This window comes from Amphiura filiformis, chromosome 7, assembly GCF_039555335.1.
Source record: "Amphiura filiformis chromosome 7, Afil_fr2py, whole genome shotgun sequence".
In the NCBI taxonomy this organism is placed as follows: domain Eukaryota; kingdom Metazoa; phylum Echinodermata; class Ophiuroidea; order Amphilepidida; family Amphiuridae; genus Amphiura; species Amphiura filiformis.
Window position 1 is genome coordinate 25,592,416 of NC_092634.1, and position 18,172 is coordinate 25,610,587.

At 37.0% G+C, this 18,172-nt stretch overlaps 1 protein-coding gene and 6 non-coding genes across 7 annotated transcripts in view; 1 reads left to right on the forward strand and 6 right to left on the reverse strand.

Moving 5' to 3' along the window:
• Window positions 1–18,172, forward strand: part of LOC140156951 (chordin-like) — a 47,269-nt gene that overhangs the window by 23,999 nt on the left and 5,098 nt on the right. Inside the window, 16 exon segments of the mRNA XM_072179997.1 lie at window positions 24–159; window positions 3,188–3,283; window positions 4,172–4,283; window positions 5,909–5,996; window positions 8,427–8,568; window positions 8,968–9,006; window positions 9,009–9,113; window positions 10,741–10,826; window positions 12,490–12,631; window positions 12,887–13,113; window positions 13,578–13,734; window positions 14,185–14,429; window positions 15,615–15,728; window positions 16,952–17,134; window positions 17,335–17,431; window positions 17,651–17,796. Of these exon segments, the coding sequence (XP_072036098.1) occupies window positions 24–159; window positions 3,188–3,283; window positions 4,172–4,283; window positions 5,909–5,996; window positions 8,427–8,568; window positions 8,968–9,006; window positions 9,009–9,113; window positions 10,741–10,826; window positions 12,490–12,631; window positions 12,887–13,113; window positions 13,578–13,734; window positions 14,185–14,429; window positions 15,615–15,728; window positions 16,952–17,134; window positions 17,335–17,431; window positions 17,651–17,796 (2,115 nt within the window).
• On the reverse strand, window positions 14,596–14,678 carry Trnal-uaa (transfer RNA leucine (anticodon UAA)). The gene has a single exon. It is a non-coding gene; the product is annotated as a tRNA-Leu (tRNA).
• On the reverse strand, window positions 14,751–14,833 carry Trnal-uaa (transfer RNA leucine (anticodon UAA)). The gene has a single exon. It is a non-coding gene; the product is annotated as a tRNA-Leu (tRNA).
• Trnal-uaa (transfer RNA leucine (anticodon UAA)) lies at window positions 14,906–14,988 on the reverse strand. The gene has a single exon. It is a non-coding gene; the product is annotated as a tRNA-Leu (tRNA).
• On the reverse strand, window positions 15,057–15,139 carry Trnal-uaa (transfer RNA leucine (anticodon UAA)). Its single transcript has one exon. It is a non-coding gene; the product is annotated as a tRNA-Leu (tRNA).
• Window positions 15,212–15,294, reverse strand: Trnal-uaa (transfer RNA leucine (anticodon UAA)). The gene has a single exon. It is a non-coding gene; the product is annotated as a tRNA-Leu (tRNA).
• On the reverse strand, window positions 15,382–15,464 carry Trnal-uaa (transfer RNA leucine (anticodon UAA)). Its single transcript has one exon. It is a non-coding gene; the product is annotated as a tRNA-Leu (tRNA).

Below are 18,172 nucleotides of genomic sequence, written 5' to 3' on the forward strand. Positions count from 1 at the left end.
TTTTCTTTTTTTTATTCATTTAGGGCGTAGAAGATGGAAGACGTGTAGGTAGAGTACGTTGTCGTAATGTGAAGGGCCAGTGTCAAGAAGCTGTTTGTCCTAATGACGAAGAACCTGTCCTGCTGGATGGCAACTGCTGCAAGACATGTCCTGTCCGAGGTAAGAGTTATATTCAACTCATTGTGGACCACAATGGCCTCATCCCAATAGCCTAGTTCATTAACCTCAATTAAACGAATTAGTGCACAATTTGACCTCAAGTTGCAGAGTATGAGTTTTTGTACTAGAATTTGCAAAGGTCATACAACATGTTCAATGAATGTGCAAATGCATTGGGGTTAAATAACTGTGCCCTGATAGATGAGCATGTTGTGGATCCTAGTGTTTGATACAGAAAGTCCCTACATGGCAGTTCAAGTGCACGAATTCCTGTTTTCATGCTTTCAGGAGTTAGCTCAATCACCACATGCCAATAGCATATTAGGCATATCGCCACCTAATTTCGTTTTTTCTATAGGCCCTACATACAGAATAACATTCAACAAATATCCATAACAGGCTAAAGCCTCGTAATGTTCAAACATCCATTAACAACCTGAAGCCTCTGAAATGTTCCTTCTTCAAGTTCAGAACACTTCCATATTGTGAACCTTGGCCTATATATGAAGTTCAACAACTTCCGTGTCGGATATATTGTCCTGTCAGACCCGCGCTAAGTAGACCTACTACGCAAATTGACGTTCGAAAAAAAAAAGGCATTTGTCAAATTTCTGCCGTGTCATATGATTGTATTGGTTACGATATTATTTTGTCAGTAGCTATTCAAAAAAAGGTATACGTCCGTCAAAATTTTGAAATATAGGCATGCAAAATGTCATGCAGAACAACTTTGTCTGGAATGGATCAAAAAGTGTTTACATTGCCTTTAAAGTGTTCAGGCATTATGTTATCGTCGCTACGACCGCATACTGCCGAATCGCAATAAACTATAAACCGCGGTCGGCGTCCGAAATGCAGTTTTCGCCTTAGTCGCTACCCGCGCTCCGCGAATCGCGTAAAGCACTTCACTACTAATATATGTGAGTTTTGCGATATGGTCTGTTTGACAGTATGACAAATCTAGAGACGATACCAACGGTTTATAGTTCACACAAATTATGAAGCGCCGTAATTAAGTAGCGGTTTCACGACCTTGACTTTAAGGAAAACTTAAAATTATGAAACTTCGGAAACACTAATTGAAAAGGAGTGATCGAACATGCATAGTGAGTGTGAAATGGTGAAAGACTAGTTTCAAAAAACATTTTAATTTACACCTTTCATGTAAAGGAAGACATTCAAGGTTTCATAGGAACAACATTATCTTCAAAGTTGTCGCAAACTGATGTGTTGTTTGGCTTACTTTCATCAGTTGATGACTGACGACTTGATGTAAAACTATACAAAATTGCAGCGAGTGCAAAAATGTCGTATGTACATAGCTGTCTTTTGTCATGAAGATTTGGTAAAGTTTAAGGGTATAACAGTGGTACATAAATGCACTGCCTATAAACAATAAGTATTGTACACTGGAACATAGAAACACTCAAATATTTAACATTAACAGCATAATGCAATTCTTAATCAAACAGGGCAGACTGATAAGAACTACGCATGACACATTAGCGCATTTTAACATGAAATTGCAATGTACGCGTAACAAGCATATCAGATAACCCAGACACAAACCGCTGACTGTGCCTCTGGCCATACTTGCCTGTGCGGTGATTCGAACCCTAGACCTTCAGATAGTGCGTCCGATCATGGAGGTATACCTCCATGGTCCGATACTCAAATTATTTATGAAGTAGGGCCCTATAGTTATAAAGTTCTACAAAAACCAAAGACTATTTATCAAAAAATAAATCACTCATTTGTGGATCAAAAAGCCAATTTGGCATTTAAAAAGTTTGCCATCCAACACTAAATAGTCGCCAGGTCTCAGACACAATCTGCGTGACTTAGACAGTTTACTCTTCCCTTTACCATGGAACATTGGTAAGATATTATCTGTGGACACCAAAATATCCCGCCTTTGGAATGCTGTTTTGCAAAAGTATATTTAGCGTGTCCAAATTTGTTTTGATTCAGTAAATCAGCGACAAATTAGGCGTGAATATGGAATAATTCCGTGTAAAGAGCATCGGAAAGCCACCCTCAGTGCGTTATTATTAGCCTGCTGGTATGGTTGGCTTCAAATGCTGGTTCAGTGTCGTAAACTACTCTGCCATGTCTGTGAGTTATGCCAGTGACTTTTCAATCTCTATGACAGTTAAAAAGCTATGAAAATCTTGAAAAAGCAACTAAATGTGGTCGCTCATGTAAATAATACATTAAAGAATTGACACTACTATTTTGAAAGCCATCCTTACTTCTGGAAAACCACAAATTGAGCGTGCCAAACGTATCAACACTAAAACCATAAAACACTGATCAGTCGCCAAAAACATAAAATTTGACATACAGAAATCGACGCTGCAAAATGTCTTTTTCAAATTGGCCAATAAATGTGAAAGCCATGAACTTATGTTGAACTTAATTAAGCCAGAATTTACTGGTCTTTTGACATTCCCTATTACACCTTTCGACAAACACCTTAAGCTTTGGACACGTGTGCGGCACAGTGCGGCGGCTTCTCAAATCTAACAGTGCCCAATGTAGTCATTAACGTATTGAAAAATAGGCCTTACATTGATTTCATCTATACCTCAAACAGCGTTAAACAACATTGAAACTAACGAAATATTATTATAAGCGGCACTTAGCACTGTTCTTGTTGACTAAATTGATCCAGATAATTTTATGTGAAGTACCGTATTCGAGAAGTAAAGGCGAAATATCTTTGTTGAACAAAAGATATGAACCATACAAGTTTCAGAAGAGGCAATAATCACTTCTCAAAATACATGAAACTTTAGGAAATCGTATGTTTGTCCATGCAGTGATCATAAAAGGAAAATTGTGATGGAGTGGTTGCTAATCCATCTCAACAAGTATTAGGTCTAAATTAAAACTTTTACCATGTTCATCAGTTGTTCATGTTGCAACAATTGCCATATAAATATAATTATGCCCAAATCGTTAACTGATTTTTTTATGTCAATGTAAATGACATTATCTTTATGTTTATTATTATCATTGTTTACAGAGTCGGGGGTAGTGAAGTATATCCCAGAAGAAAAATACCGCCCTGAAGTGTACGGTGACACAGATGAAGCCCCAGAAGAAGATCCGAGAGGAGAAGGTAGGTTTATTGTTCAGTTGTTTTAGGTGTTCTTGTAGGATATTAATAAAGCGTTAGGTATGGGCGGCTGCATGGGTCAAAAAGTGGTTTAAAACGCATCAAGGGGTCTGTCTAGGGTGTAAAATCCGAAAAAGGTTCTAAAACTCAGGAAGTGGTCTATACACAGAAAGGAGTCTGTAAAATCAGAAAGGGGTCTAAACCCAGAAAGGGGTGTAAAATCTAAAAACGGGTCTAAAACTCAGAGAGGGGTTAGGTATATAGCGCGCACACACATGAGACTTAGAAAGAGTACAGCAGGATTCACTAAATGCTTAAGCTTGGCATAGCCTCTTTTGAAAGATAGAAAAAATAATGATGATGATGTTCATGATGATAGTTGGGATTAAATACTAATGTTAAATTTCCCGTGAAAAGATTTGAATATTTCTTTTTACCAATGTGACTTTTGATTATTCATATCCGATGAACTTGTCGTACCGTCATTATGATGATAAAATTGTTATTATACATTAAGGATTAATATGTAATGCTGGTGTGCTTTATCAGAGGAGTGGGTTGCACTGAATGGCAGGAGCGGGAGGGTCGGGGAGGCGCTTGGTAATAATGCCAACATGCCATAATATGGACAGGAAACTCACCCTCACTCAGTTTGAATCTTTCTCAGAGGGTTTATGGAATTCAAATATGTTAATTTCATTTGAAATTCATACTCCCCCTATGGAAGATATTTCCAAAATCTTCCACAGGGGTAATGTGGACTTAAATTGGATGGTAGCTTGATGACTAGGGCAAGACATATGTAGAGAATAATAAAATGTTTACCTGTTAAAAGCTTTATCATATTAACGAAAATGTATGGGTATTTTTCTCTCTCTTACTATCTTATAGTTTATGTGTCTCTTCTAACTGGGACTTTGATGTCGGTGCAAACCAGAGCCGTGGCACGAGCTACATTCACTTTGTTGGACAACAATCTATACTTCACCATCAATTTCAAAAGGTACGTAATGCGCATGCTCATGCACAGCACAGCTATGATATTCAACTTGCCCTCTTCTTATAGAGTTAAGTCAGTTAACCTCTCAAAGGAGCCATATAGTTTGATACGTTCCCCTCCCTTTTAAGGGAGTTTAAAATATATATATATATATATCTGGGCTTTATTATAGTTTTGATGATTGTATTATAAAAACATGGAACACTTGACTTGAAAAGTACTTTTTTAAATATCTAGAGTCAAGTTATGGAAAAACAAATTCTCGAGTAAAAGTTGTGGAAAAACAAATTTCCAAAGTAGCACTAAAGAACCATATCCTCTGATTCAATTTCAAATCTTTTAAGTTTAGTATTAAGCTTATTTAAATTCCCATTGGCTTCAGACAATGATGATGACGATTTTCAATTATAAAGGGCAAAAGTTTAGTATTCAATTGTGTATTGAAAATCTTACAAAGTTTAAATAGGCCATTCCTGTGTGTTTTATCTGGGTCTCAATAGCACAATGCACATTAACATTGTTAAAACTATCATTAATTTGTTTTCAGAGTTGGCGCTTTAAAATAAAGCTTCCATCTCCCGGGGGTGTTAAACCGGTTTAACAAAATAGCTTACAAGGGTTACGGTCTTGCTTCGCTTCAAGAATCGGGACTTAAGGGGGAAAGTGACAGAAGGCCTGAGAAGGGGAGGCATACACCTGATTTTCTTTGGGGAATTATAGTAGGCAAATTGCAGGCCCTGGGCGAGTAGACTAGTTTTATCGCCATGTGTCTGTCAGCATAAATTGCACTAGATTTCCTTCGTAATCTCGCTATCGCGAGACGGTTGATGACACGATGGCACTCAGCGTGCGGACCAGGCAGATTTCTACTTGTGTTGATCTTGTCATTACCTTTACCTTGTCTCAACAAGATACAACCAGTGTCCGGTGACTGTAAACGTCTCGTGTCCGGTTCGTCTTTCCGTAACCGAGTATTGACGTCCAAATATACTAATATTCTCTTTAATTCTGTTTCTCAACACCTCACTAAAACGTCTCACTTTTGAATTTGTTAAAACATGGTATGATGATCATGGTAATGTGTTGATGCAGTGACATCACAACCCGGGATCACAACATGCCTTATAAGATTATATATGTCCGGCTCGCGTCCGATACGTCTTTCCGTAACTTACTCTGTCGACTGACGTCCAACCGCAACTATACCAATATTACCATAAATTATGTTTCTCAACACCTCACTAAAACATCACACCATTTTTAACTGGCATAGGCTTTTAATATCATAGTAATGTGTTGATGCAGAAGCGACATCAAACCTGCCTTATAAGATTATAGATGTCCGGCTCGTGTCCGGTTCGTCTTTCCGTATAAACTGACACTGACGTCCAAGATAAAACAACACTCTTCTTAATTTTGTTCGGCCTGTCTTAACGACTAAAGTATAAATATTTCGCACCTTATTTTTAGAAAAAAAGCATTTTACAAATATATCCTCTGCGTGTTGATGAGGTGATGACCCGGGTGATAAGTTCAACTTGTTTCACAAATAGATAAGGCCGCGATCCATATGTCCGACATCTTATATATTATTTGACACATTTTCTTTTGTTTCATTTTTTCTACAGACTCGACAAACCTAGCAATGTCATTTTCACCGATGCCCTCAACAACACCTTGTACAACTACGAAGTGACATCCAGCTCCAAAACTCAGGTAATATTTCTCACATACTCACCAAATTCCGACTGCCTATTTTTCATGTATTTTACAAAATATTTCGTCCTGACTAATATTTCACAACGTAATACTGAGGAAACCTAAATACACGAACTTGCCTTCGTTTGTTATAAAACTAGCTAAAACTGTTGATCATAGATGTTATAATATTCAGAAAACCGCATATATATGCCTGCACTTTCGCGCTTCGCGCTCATTGCTACAACCAAAAATTGGACTTATAAATCTCAATTTTCAAACAAACTTGAAACTATGATAATCAAATCAACACATCATATTATAAGGGGATTTATGTTGATATTCCCTTATCCGGGTCCCTCATGTAATGTTCCACTGTAATGCTACTGTACATTTTAGCCTAACTCATGCTCATGTCGGAAATTTGTAATCGGGGTATTTTTCTGACGTGGCAGACTTTGTCCATCAACACACTACCATTAGAGGGGGTTGGCTAATATTTCACATACGGATAGCCTATAGGGCAACACTATAAATGAAGAGTCACTATACTGAAGCATTCGTACACACAAAATACTAGAACAATTTTTTTGTGAAAACCCGTGAACCAATAGGTCTGTTTGTACTCATTCGGATGCGTTTATCATGAAGATCTTCAATATGGTTGAGAATATTCAATATTTTTTTTATTGAAGATGTTGATGTCCAAATTATTTTCCCAATAGAGCGAGCCCGGGGAGCGAGCATTAATGCGGAAAGAGGTTTTTAAAAAAAGCATGTTAAAGGATGTCCCTGATATACGTACGCCTGTACTAAGGCAAAAAGATGTATTGTTTGCACTTTAAATATTATGTCAAAGGGTCGTAACACACAATTTATATCGTATATATTTATGATGAAGTTTCGAGGTTTATATTAAACCTGGCATATAAACCTAGTATTAGATGAATTTTGCATGTCATGTTGTGAAGTCAATCATAGTCATAAAATACCCAATCATGTTCTACTTAGTTTTATCATGATTATGTTTTACTTCCTTTTTACCAGGAAGTTCCCGTATGTACACTATACGCCACATATATTGCTTCAATTTACTGTTGTTGTTGTTGTTTTGTTTGTTTACTGTTATTTCTTTCATTCAAACTGTGCCGAAACCAAAGGAGCATTACATCCCCAGAATAAACTTCACAAGTTTTAAACAAATGAATTATGTCTATAATAATGACATTTGCAACTCATATATTTAATGCATGCCAATCAAAATGCCTCAACTTACCATAAATAATCCCAATCTACACTAAAATATGATAATAGAGACGCATCCAAAAATGTGATGCATGGTTCAGGTTATTATCACGATTATCCGAACGAAAAAGCAACAAGACTACAAGGACCCTAGCATCGTACAGATAAATTACAAGGAGTCAATTAACCTCTCCAAAAACCTAGGTCAAGTTTAAAATTTCTATACATAATGATAATATCTAACCGAGGTTTTCACTAATATGTTGATGCCAAGGATATCTTAAGCGTTAAGACTAAGGCTTAGAGTGTGTCAACCCCAATTTGTTAGCCACTAAAGTTGACACGAACAGGCAGGGATCAAAATTTAGGAGGAAATAATTTGGACGTCCACAAACAACATCCTCTTATGCCTGATTTCCTAGAGATAAGTGACACTTAACAGTGGGTCATGCTCTGCGTGCTCTCTATGCGCTTCAACGTAAAAAGTTCATATTTTTTCAAAATATCAAGAGCTATCTTCAGAAGTACTGAACCAATACTAGGCTTGTTTGTACTCATTTTAATGCATTTTTCATGCTGATTCCAAATAATATGGTCATGAATATTTACATTTTTGAAATTTTGGAATTTTTAAAAATGTTTGAGCGATTTAGCCATACATATTTTAAGCGACTTTTAGCCATACATTTGAGCATAAAATACGTTTATGGAAGCAAAATACTTGCCAATACTTCGCACTGATTCCGATTTAGACATAATTATCGCGATTTTAAGACACACTTGGAGCTATTTTTGAAATACTTGGCTTGGTCAACAAGTTCCATAATGCAGGATTTTGTTAATTAATCATTTTTGTCGGAGCGGGTACTTCTTTGGACAAATCATGCACACGATGGATGTTTATAATATCGTTTCAAGAAAATAATACATTGCTTCTAATTTAGGCCCTACATGCCCCTAAGCACACTTATATTTGTCAACGTCTATCAAACTTTAGTATTGGACCAGATATATTGCAGTTTAATTATTTAGGATCTGAAAAGCAAAGTACAGCAACATGAAAACACCATCAAATGAGCGCAATCTAGCGATATACATGTATTCATGACCAATTACCCCAATTAATAGTTTATATTCCCTAAAAATACATTACTGGTAAATATATATACTGATTAATAGTATTGTCTGTATTTTCCCTACCAGGTATGTGGAGAATGGAACAATGTTCCACGAGTCTATCAGCGAGATATCCAGAGTAAACAACTTTTTGTGACCCTCATCACATCACCACATCCAGAGGGTGAAGTTCGAGGAAGGATCTTGTTTCATAGAGCATTAGCTGCAGGTAAAAAATGACACTTGCCTTCTAAAAATCCGTTCTCGTATTGACGCGCAATCGTCCATAATCATGATAATGTAAACTATAAAAATGTTAAAAGATTGTGTGCAGTAATGCCTATTTGTTGACAACGGGATTCTATGAAGACTTACAAACGTAGCATTCCACATTGATTCAGCATATGAGTTTGATATTGGAGTAAGTTAATTTAGTATTCACATGTCAATCAGTAGGCATTTTTGCATACCAAAAAATAACAATTTTCTGAAAATCAAGGATTTGCAACATTTGCACATTTGCTACATTATGAAAAGTGAAAAATATTTATCTGGTTGTTGTAACTGCATCATTTCATGTGTATGAAATCATTAATTATTTTATTTTACTTAATTATTTCATTTTCAGAGAGTTTTAGCTCCATGATGATAGCAGACAGGCGCCCCGGAAGAGCGATATTTTGGGCACAGGAGGACTGATGATGTTGTCCATTGATAAAGGAGGGCGCACTTTAAACATCGCGCTGATTTTAGACGGTATCATTGAAAACACAGGTAAGCCAAAACCCCGCCCTAAACCTGGGACTACTAGTATTAACCACCAGTTATCGCTATAGAAACGAAGCAAGGGACTAAGTTTAAAAGAACATAAGCTAGTAAGCACTCTATATTTAAGCTAAAGGAACTTTTAGAAAGAGAGAAAGTAAGCCTAAGGAAGCAAAATATGGAAGCGAATCCAGGAAGGAAGGAAAGAACACAAGGAAACCAAGAATGGACACAGTGAAAGAAGAAACCAAGTACTGCAGCAAGCAACTTGGCAAGCAAGTCAGGGAGACGAAAGCATGCAAACCACCCAATCCAGGTCACATTACGGCCAAATTTGCGCACTTTTATATAGCTTTTTCTTCAACAGTTCAACAAAACATGACAAATGAAACAGCAAATTCTGTGACTAAAACAAAGATGTTATAATCTTAAAGGACTTTTCAAACACCTCAGCTTAGCAAAGTCACGAACAGAGCTAATCAAATTATAGTGAAGACCGAAGTGATGATGGACGTTATTATTTCACTGCCTGGGGATTTGACGGTGAATTCGACAATACTAGTCATATCGAAAATGACGTAATATCTACATGTTTTATTGTCTGAAGACGAGACTGATATGTGAATTGGAAAGGTTAAAATCTGATTCAGCACTTATAGTGCTCCGAGCTAGTCTTATCCTTTAAACGTTAAGGACATAATGAGGACGGAAGGATGGAATACTTAGTATGATAGGTTTTTTTCTGAGGTCAAAGAAAATGTTATTTCATATTTAAGTTGAGTAGCAGTTTTTGCTTCTGAACATTCAGGAAAAGGGCGTGCGGGTGGGTTTATAGGACTCCCTAAAACTGGGAAACGATCGATCGAGATATAAATCACCCAATGGTAATGTTTGAACAACAAATTAGATTTGGAGAGCACCACTACTACTGTACTTTGAAATGCTCCTCGAAAGTGTCAGATCCTGAAGACGAACAACTAATCGCGATAACACTAGTGTCCCTGAACAAAGCAATGCTGAATGGATTCAAATTTGTGTATCGGGTAGCTTTCTTCAGAACAGAATTCAACTGCCTCTTGGGTTGATGTTCTGCCAATTTCACGGCAATTTCGTATATATCCTTTCGCGCCTAGAATTACAGACTGCAATGGCAGACAGGGCAGACGACCATATTAATATTAGATACTGGCGCCAAAAAAGACACGGCTCCTATTGGTTGGAGCACGATTCATAAAAGTTAAGGATAGGAAGCGAGTGGGGTAGTCTTATCGATAGTAAAATAAGTCTAAATGTCCATTATTTCACAGCCTAAGCTCAATTCCTTTAATTTTGAAATGAAGGATAATTATAAGACTTCAAAACAAAGTAGGCCTATCTTCCCTAAGTTCTGGGCACGTTTTGCAGACTATAATGCCTTTTATGGTTAGATTATGTTAGATCAGAAAATATGGTTAGATGCAGAGGGTATAAACTACCAGCTTGCGGTTATTGGTAAATCTCTTTCACCCTATATTTGTCAAAAGACCTAGAAAAAATGAAATATAGGTAAGACAAGGCGTGTCCACAAAAACGTGGTGACTTAGCCTTATATCCCATTTTTGCTAACTTGAAGGTGTTTATTTTGTTTATTTTGCAGAAAGGTCTGGAGACATAGCCTTAACCATACAACTCTTGAAGCGTAACGATGTGATACAAGAAAGCCGACGATCTATCAGCCCCGAGGTACGTCAAAAGTTTACTATATAACCTCTCCCACAGTCTCTTTTCTTGATCTTCACCAATCACAGCGAAGATATCTGTCTGCGGTAGAGAATTGATTTTGTCTACTCTGTGAAAGTTTGCTAACCTCTCGCGTAGTCTCGTGGTTTCACGTGTGTGGGTAGCAAATCTGGCGCAATGATTCTGTAAATTTCACAAGCGTAAACTTTTGTCTACAATTTTTGTCCCTGATGGGTAAAGGCGGGAATTCGCAATAATGTGTCATGTAGACCTATTTAGCATGTATACTGTCACGCCTTTTGGGGCGTTAATGTTTGTTCGCGGTTTTCCCGCGAAAAAACAGTTACTAGCGGGTCGACGGAATGCCTGTATGTTCAGTAAAGAGACAAGGACATAATGATAATGGAAATACTACAATCAAACAACAATTAGGTAGTAACTAGTATTATGATGTTTTGAAAGAATGCATACATAAGCGGCTAGTTAAAAGCCAAAGACAAAGCGGCAAAACTTTCCCGAAATATGAAAAACAAAATGTGCGAAATATACTTTTATTTCAATTTTTAGGAATTTTGAAACCTTTTAAACTTCACACAACACACTCTTCAACTCAAATGTTTGGGCAAATTTTGACCACAACTGCTTAATTTTTTTTACCACAAAATAACCCTAAATATTGATTTTTGAGGCAATTTTTCCTTCTTGTAATATTTTTAATTTGCAGCAGTGTAAAATGAACAATAACTTCGTGACAAATACATTGTCAATATCAAATGTCCTCTTTGTCACCATCTGGCGCCATCACCATAATTCCTTGATTTATTTTGATATAAACATATTTTCAAATTATAATTACTTAACGTTTCAACCAAAAATTGGCAAAGAAATTTAATTTCTAATTCAATGATAATGTCATCATTTTGTGATGACAGTACCCTTAATAACCACAAGTGCAACTTATTGCAGCTTACGTGATCAGATGATGGGGAAACCTTTCAACAAAAAACTTACAAATACTAACATATGTATGGATTTTGTAAGGTAAACTGTGGATAAAATTTGTCAAATGCATTTGATTTTATGATGAATCACAGCTTATTACACTCAAGGTGTTAAATCTTTAACGGAAGGACAAATAAGGACGTGATGAAAACAATAGATTGAATATTATATAGTACAATTAGTATATCTAATGAAAGTGCTTCATCAGATCTTTTGTTAGTGTCAGCATGCTGTTTTAAACAGGAAAGCTAGGAACTACTAATTTAGCGTTGCTAATAGCATCACTTGTTGAACATGTTGAAGGGCAACTTTAAATGTTTTCAAAAAATGTCATATTCAACCTCTTCATGTCATCAAAAATGTAGAAATAAAGTAAAATCCATGAAATACATTTGGGCGGTTCTTGGAATTCCTCAGATATGAATAATTTTGTTAACCATGTAACAGGTGTGGGCTATTACTTAGATTTTGTCACACAACGTTTAGCAGGAAACACGGTTATGAAGACGAGAAAAAAAGAATGATAACAAGAAATGTCTCTAAAAAGACAACGCCATGGATGAAGTTCATGTTTCATAATTTTACATTGACAAGTACTTGGAATGCTAAAAATTATGTGCACAATGTGACGTTCGATTTGTATTTTTATGTTTTTCCCATAAAGGAATTTGATTTGGTGGAAGTTTGGAGCAAACTACCTAAGAAAGTACAGAAATTGATCGCGAGAGGACAACTGTCTGTCAGAGTTGGTGTCAGTGAAACGACCTTCATGAGTGGACCTGTCACACCGCTTCGAACCTGTAATGGTAAGAATGGATGCAACATTATTCCAATATTAGAAATACCACAGCTCTTCCGGATATGAGGGCTTAGGCCCTAAGCTTACCTATTTTAACTTGCAAACTGACTAAGTATAGAAGAGATTAATCATGTTAATATTCGGCAAAACCTAGTTACCTTAATTTGCATCTCATGCCGTTTTGTAATCTGTCACAATCACCCTCTAATTTTAGTTGAACATATTTTTAATGAGAAACATTTTTTATAATTTTCTTTTCCAGTATTGCATGCCGTATTGTCGGGCAGCCAAGCCTTAGGTAGGCCGAAAGCGACTGGGGCTAGTGGTTCAGCGGTCCTTTCTATCGACGATGATGGTTCGATCAAATACCAGATCCGTATTACGGGTACACGAACAGACGTTATCGGTATAACCATCGAACGAGCACCAAAGGATATCGATGACAGGAAGATCGTGGCTGATATTTTTGGAGAGTACCAAAATGGCGAGGTAAGTGAAAGGCTCAAGTATGGAAAGCCAATCCGATCAAAAATATAATGGCTTTTTTGATCGGATTGGCTTTCCATACTCAAGAGATCAACGCTTATACTATAGATTACAATGTATAATTTATGTAGGTTTTAATTCTACAAAATAAATGAATGTTATTTTGCGGGCTGTGGGCAAATGGTTGAAATAAAATCATATTGGAAAAAGTCGGAACTAGCCCCACTTAATCTTTAAAACGGCAACATTATGCTTATTCTTTAGAATGTTGCAATTGTTAACTTAAATTAACGTAAAACAAAAGTGGATCAATTTAATGTTCATTTATTGTCACAAAATGATAGGTCTCTTAATTACAGTAATGGTTATTCTTTTCTAGTTCAATTTTAAGAGCAACTTCACACAAAGTTTTCTTTAAATTATTCTGCTCATTCAAAGTTCTAATTTTACATTGTTTTATGTTGCAGGCGATCGGCGTATACGACAAACCAAAGGCCCGAGAAGTTGATATGCTTTTACATGGCGACCTGTACATCAATATTGCTACTGAAGCTTATGGTATCAGCGAGTTGAGGGGTCGCATTACACAACTACCGTACAAACCATTTGTTTCAGAAACTAAAGGTAAGACAATAACAAATGAAATAACCGGCGGTGAGCTACAAAAGAAAATATTTTGTGATTTTGGTCTTCCAGAAAAGGGCCGATTTTACAGAAAAAAATTGGCGTATCCGCACCCCCCTGACTTCTGCAGCTTTGGGGATAACCAATATCCAATAAGTCTACTTGATGATCGAGTTGGAATGAAGATTTCTTTCTAAATTGCAGCCCAAATGTTTAAAAAAAGTCTCAATCCTATAATTTTGTATGTTCGAGAAAAATCAACAAAATAATAAACAAAAGCGCAAATGAAATTTAAAAAAAATTAGCATTGCAATGGAAAACTTTAATTTGTACAGAGTGAAACGATGCAGCTGATAAAAATATTTCCCAGTTTGAAAATATTTCCCAGTTGGATAGGGATAAAACGAACAAAATTAAATCCCGTTTTTAAAATGTATTTTATTCTTCTAGGTCTACCTTTACAACTTTCGGGGTCTGGTGTTCACCCGCCACAACTTACGGGCGCCGCTGGGCATGCGTGGCTGGTACTAGATAGTGAATGCTCCCTGCATTATGAGATTGCCGTGGTAGGACTAAACAGTGATGCCGCTCCGAAGGACGGGGTCGATAACATTCATGGTTTCGCTGAACTAGGAGAGTTAGATGGAGATGAAGTTGTAATTCGTAGAGTCCTCAATGCTTTTGAAGGAAACAAGGTAAGTTTAATGTCCATGGATGAAAACATTAATAAAATAAAATAAATGATAATACAAAACATGAAATCGAGAAAAAATACCCGCGATGATGGCTCTACTATTAATTTGTTCATGTCTAACATTAATTTTTTTGTCTGAATTCACAAAATATTGTGATAAAAAATGCTACCAGGGATGGGGTTCGAACCCATGCGGACATACGTCCATTGGAACTTAAGTCCAACGCCTTAACCACTCGTCCACCCTGGTACAGCGTTTGTTTACCGATCTATATGTCTACTTATTGTTTAAAAATAAACAAAATAATGTAACAAAAATATCTACCAGGGATGGGGTTCGAACCCATGCGGACATACGTCCATTGGAACTTAAGTCCAACGCCTTAACCACTCGGCCACCCTGGTACTGTGTTTGGTTAGCGATCTATATGTCTACTTATTGTTTAAAAATAACCAAAATAATGAAACAAAAATAGCTACCAGGGATGGGGTTCGAACCCATGCGGATATACATCCATTGGAACTTAAGTCCAACGCCTTAACCACTCGGCCACCCTGGTACTGTGTTTGTTTGCCGATCTAAATGTTTACTTATTGAATAAAAATAACAAAAATAATGTAACAAAAATACCAGGGATGGGGTTCGAACCCATGCGGACATACGTCCATTGGAACTTAAGTCCAACGCCTTAACCACTCGGCCACCCTGGTACTGTGTTTGGTTAACGATCTATATGTCTCCTTATTGTTTAAAAATAACCAAAATAATGTAACAAAAATATATACCAGGGATGGGGTTCGAACCCATGCGGACATACGTCCATTGGAACTTAAGTCCAACGCCTTAACCACTCGGCCACCCTGGTATAATGTGCTCAGTGACCGATCTAGGCCTATAATGTTTATGTCTACTTGTGGTTTAAAAATAACAAAAATAATGTCACCAAAATATCTACCAGGGATGGGGTTCGAACCCATGCGGACATACGTCCATTGGAACTTAAGTCCAACGCCTTAACCACTCGGCCACCCTGGTAATACGTTCTCTTGTCGATAATAGTCCAACCTAATGTATCCGGTCATTGTTTGGGCCGTAAGCAGTCAGTGTCATCACCTATTCATATCAAAAAGAAGATGATCGGCGTGCTTATTAATATTATATTTTTTCTTGTCATTCTATTTTCAGGCAAGCGGTGTTATGACTCAAGTAGACGGAGAACTGTTGGAAAGAATGAATTCTGGTTCAGCTTTTATACAAGTCAGCACCAAAAATCATCAGGATGGTGAAATCCGTGGACAAGTAAGTAGATAAAATAATACCTGTGTAGTACAATTGTCATGATTGTCGAGAAGAGTAAAATCAAACTTATTTCTATAATTTTTTTCATAGTTTATTATATCGTTTAACATGTTTACTGGATAATTATTTTACTTAATAATCGAGACAAATGCCTAGGCCTATATAATCATGATAATCAAGCAATAATTATAGGGCCTACAACCCGGGCCTATAAATACATGTATACCATGTCAATCTTTGACATGTTTGGTGAAAAAAAACCTGGGAATCTGAACGCGGCTTTTAGTGACAAAAATTTCCGTTTTCGTAGCTATCAGACTGACTATGATTTATACCTGTAATGTAAACCTTTCAACGTATACGCCTGGAAGGAGTGAAATAAGATGTCAAAGCTGACTCATACGCCCATGGAAGTATCAAAGACCTATCAGAAGAGGGAAAGCCTCGGGAAAAATGGCGTCCGTACCCGGGCGTCCGTATTCCCAAACCTGATCCCGAATGACCAATTTTGACTCCCGTCAACGACCATTAATGACAAGTACCAGTCTGTAGTTTAAACCAAAACTCTTATCTAGGTTTTAAACTGAGAAAATGGTGCCGATATTCTTACCAAATTTATCAAAATGTCAAATTGGGAGCTTCTCCCAATTGAGTATTTTGACTCCTATCAATGACTTTATTGAAAGACAGGAGTCTACACCCTGCACATTATCAGAACATAATAGGCCTATTTAAATAGTAGTTGAACCCTCCCGATTTTGTGGTTTGTGTTCAGACTATCGCCTTTTTTTAAGGCAATATAGAATATGCATGAAAACGTACATTTTGAAATCCACGCATTATGTTTCCCTATTTCATGTACGATATTTAAAGTATCTGTGAAAAGGTGGTACCCAGTAGTTTCTCTCTGTATTGATAACTTAATATATTAAGGTAAACATGCTAAAAGGTGAGGTATTAAACTGGCAACACCTGTGTTCACACACGCCGAAGTCTCTTTCAAAGCTACTTTGGTCCAGACACTTACATGATCCTTAACCCTGGTCTGTAACATAGACTAATAAAAACTGATGTTCATTTGTGAAAACAAGTAGAAATCATCAGTGACTTAAAAAACCAAAACCTGTCACCATATGCAAGCCATTTATTTGTCATGAAACATACATTTTCTAATTTCCTTTCTTTTTGAACTATTTTCCTTTATTTTCTCTCTGTTATTGTAGGTTGTCTTGCCAAACTCTTGCTTCACGCCAGGAGGACGCCCAGCCTTGACAAATCTAACGCCCAATGTTGGCTATAATCCTGAAGCCGATCCGGATGCGTGTTTCTTTGAGAATAGGTACCGAACTAGTGGATCCAGCTGGTCACCAGAATATGATTCAACATGCACGACATGTACTTGTCAGGTAAGCGAATCAACCAACCAACCAACCAATCATTCAATCAATCAATCAAGCAATCAATCAATCAATCGATCGATCGATTTTCCATAGTAAATCAACTTAATCTTATCGAATTTAAATTATTAAAATCTTTGGTCATTACTTCTTAGATTATTATGACAAGTTAATTGATGGTCATTGTGTCTTTTCTCTTCTTGTTTTAGCGGCGAGCTGTTATATGCGACCCAGTAGTCTGTCCTGTAATTACCTGTCCGAATCCCGTCATACTACCGGGGGATTGCTGCCAAGTATGCCCAAAACGTAAGTAAATTAAGGATTGCTGTAATGATGATGAAGAAGAAACACAAAAAGAAGAAGATGAAAGAAGAAGAAGAAGGAGAAGAAGAAGAAGGAGGAGGAGAAGGAGGAAGAAGAAGAAGAATAAGAAGGAGGAGGAGGAGAAGAAGAAGATCTCCATTATCAACTTCGAAAAATGATCAAAGCATCTAACATCACACTTATTTTTGTTTCAAATTATAGCTGCACCAGTTGTTCCAACTTCCCCCAACCGTCAAACCGAGGGCTGCTTCTTCGAAGGAGACAAAAAGCTTCACAGAGTCGGCTCTCAATGGCATCCCTTTGTACCGCCATTTGGATATATCAAATGTGCTCTCTGTACTTGCATGGTAAGCTGCTGCTGGAATAATGCATTTGGGCTATTCCAGTTGAAATCCACATTACCCCTGTGGAAGATATTGGAAATATCTTCCACAGGGGGAGTATGTTTTTCAACTGTAATTGGTCAGAGTTAATCACTTTGAAACCCATACTCCCCCTGTATTATGGCTTTCCCTATGTCTTTCACAACTGGAGTGAGTATACAAATGGAAGTTATACTCAATTGTCTATTCTATTCAAAACTTCCCTCTGTGGAAGACTTTATTTAGCTGAATCTTCCACAGGGTAGAGTGGATTTGAAATGAAATGGCCTATTTGTGCTTGAGTAATGTAAAATATGTATACATTTTCGCGTGATTTGCGTGTTTGTAATTGACAGGGATT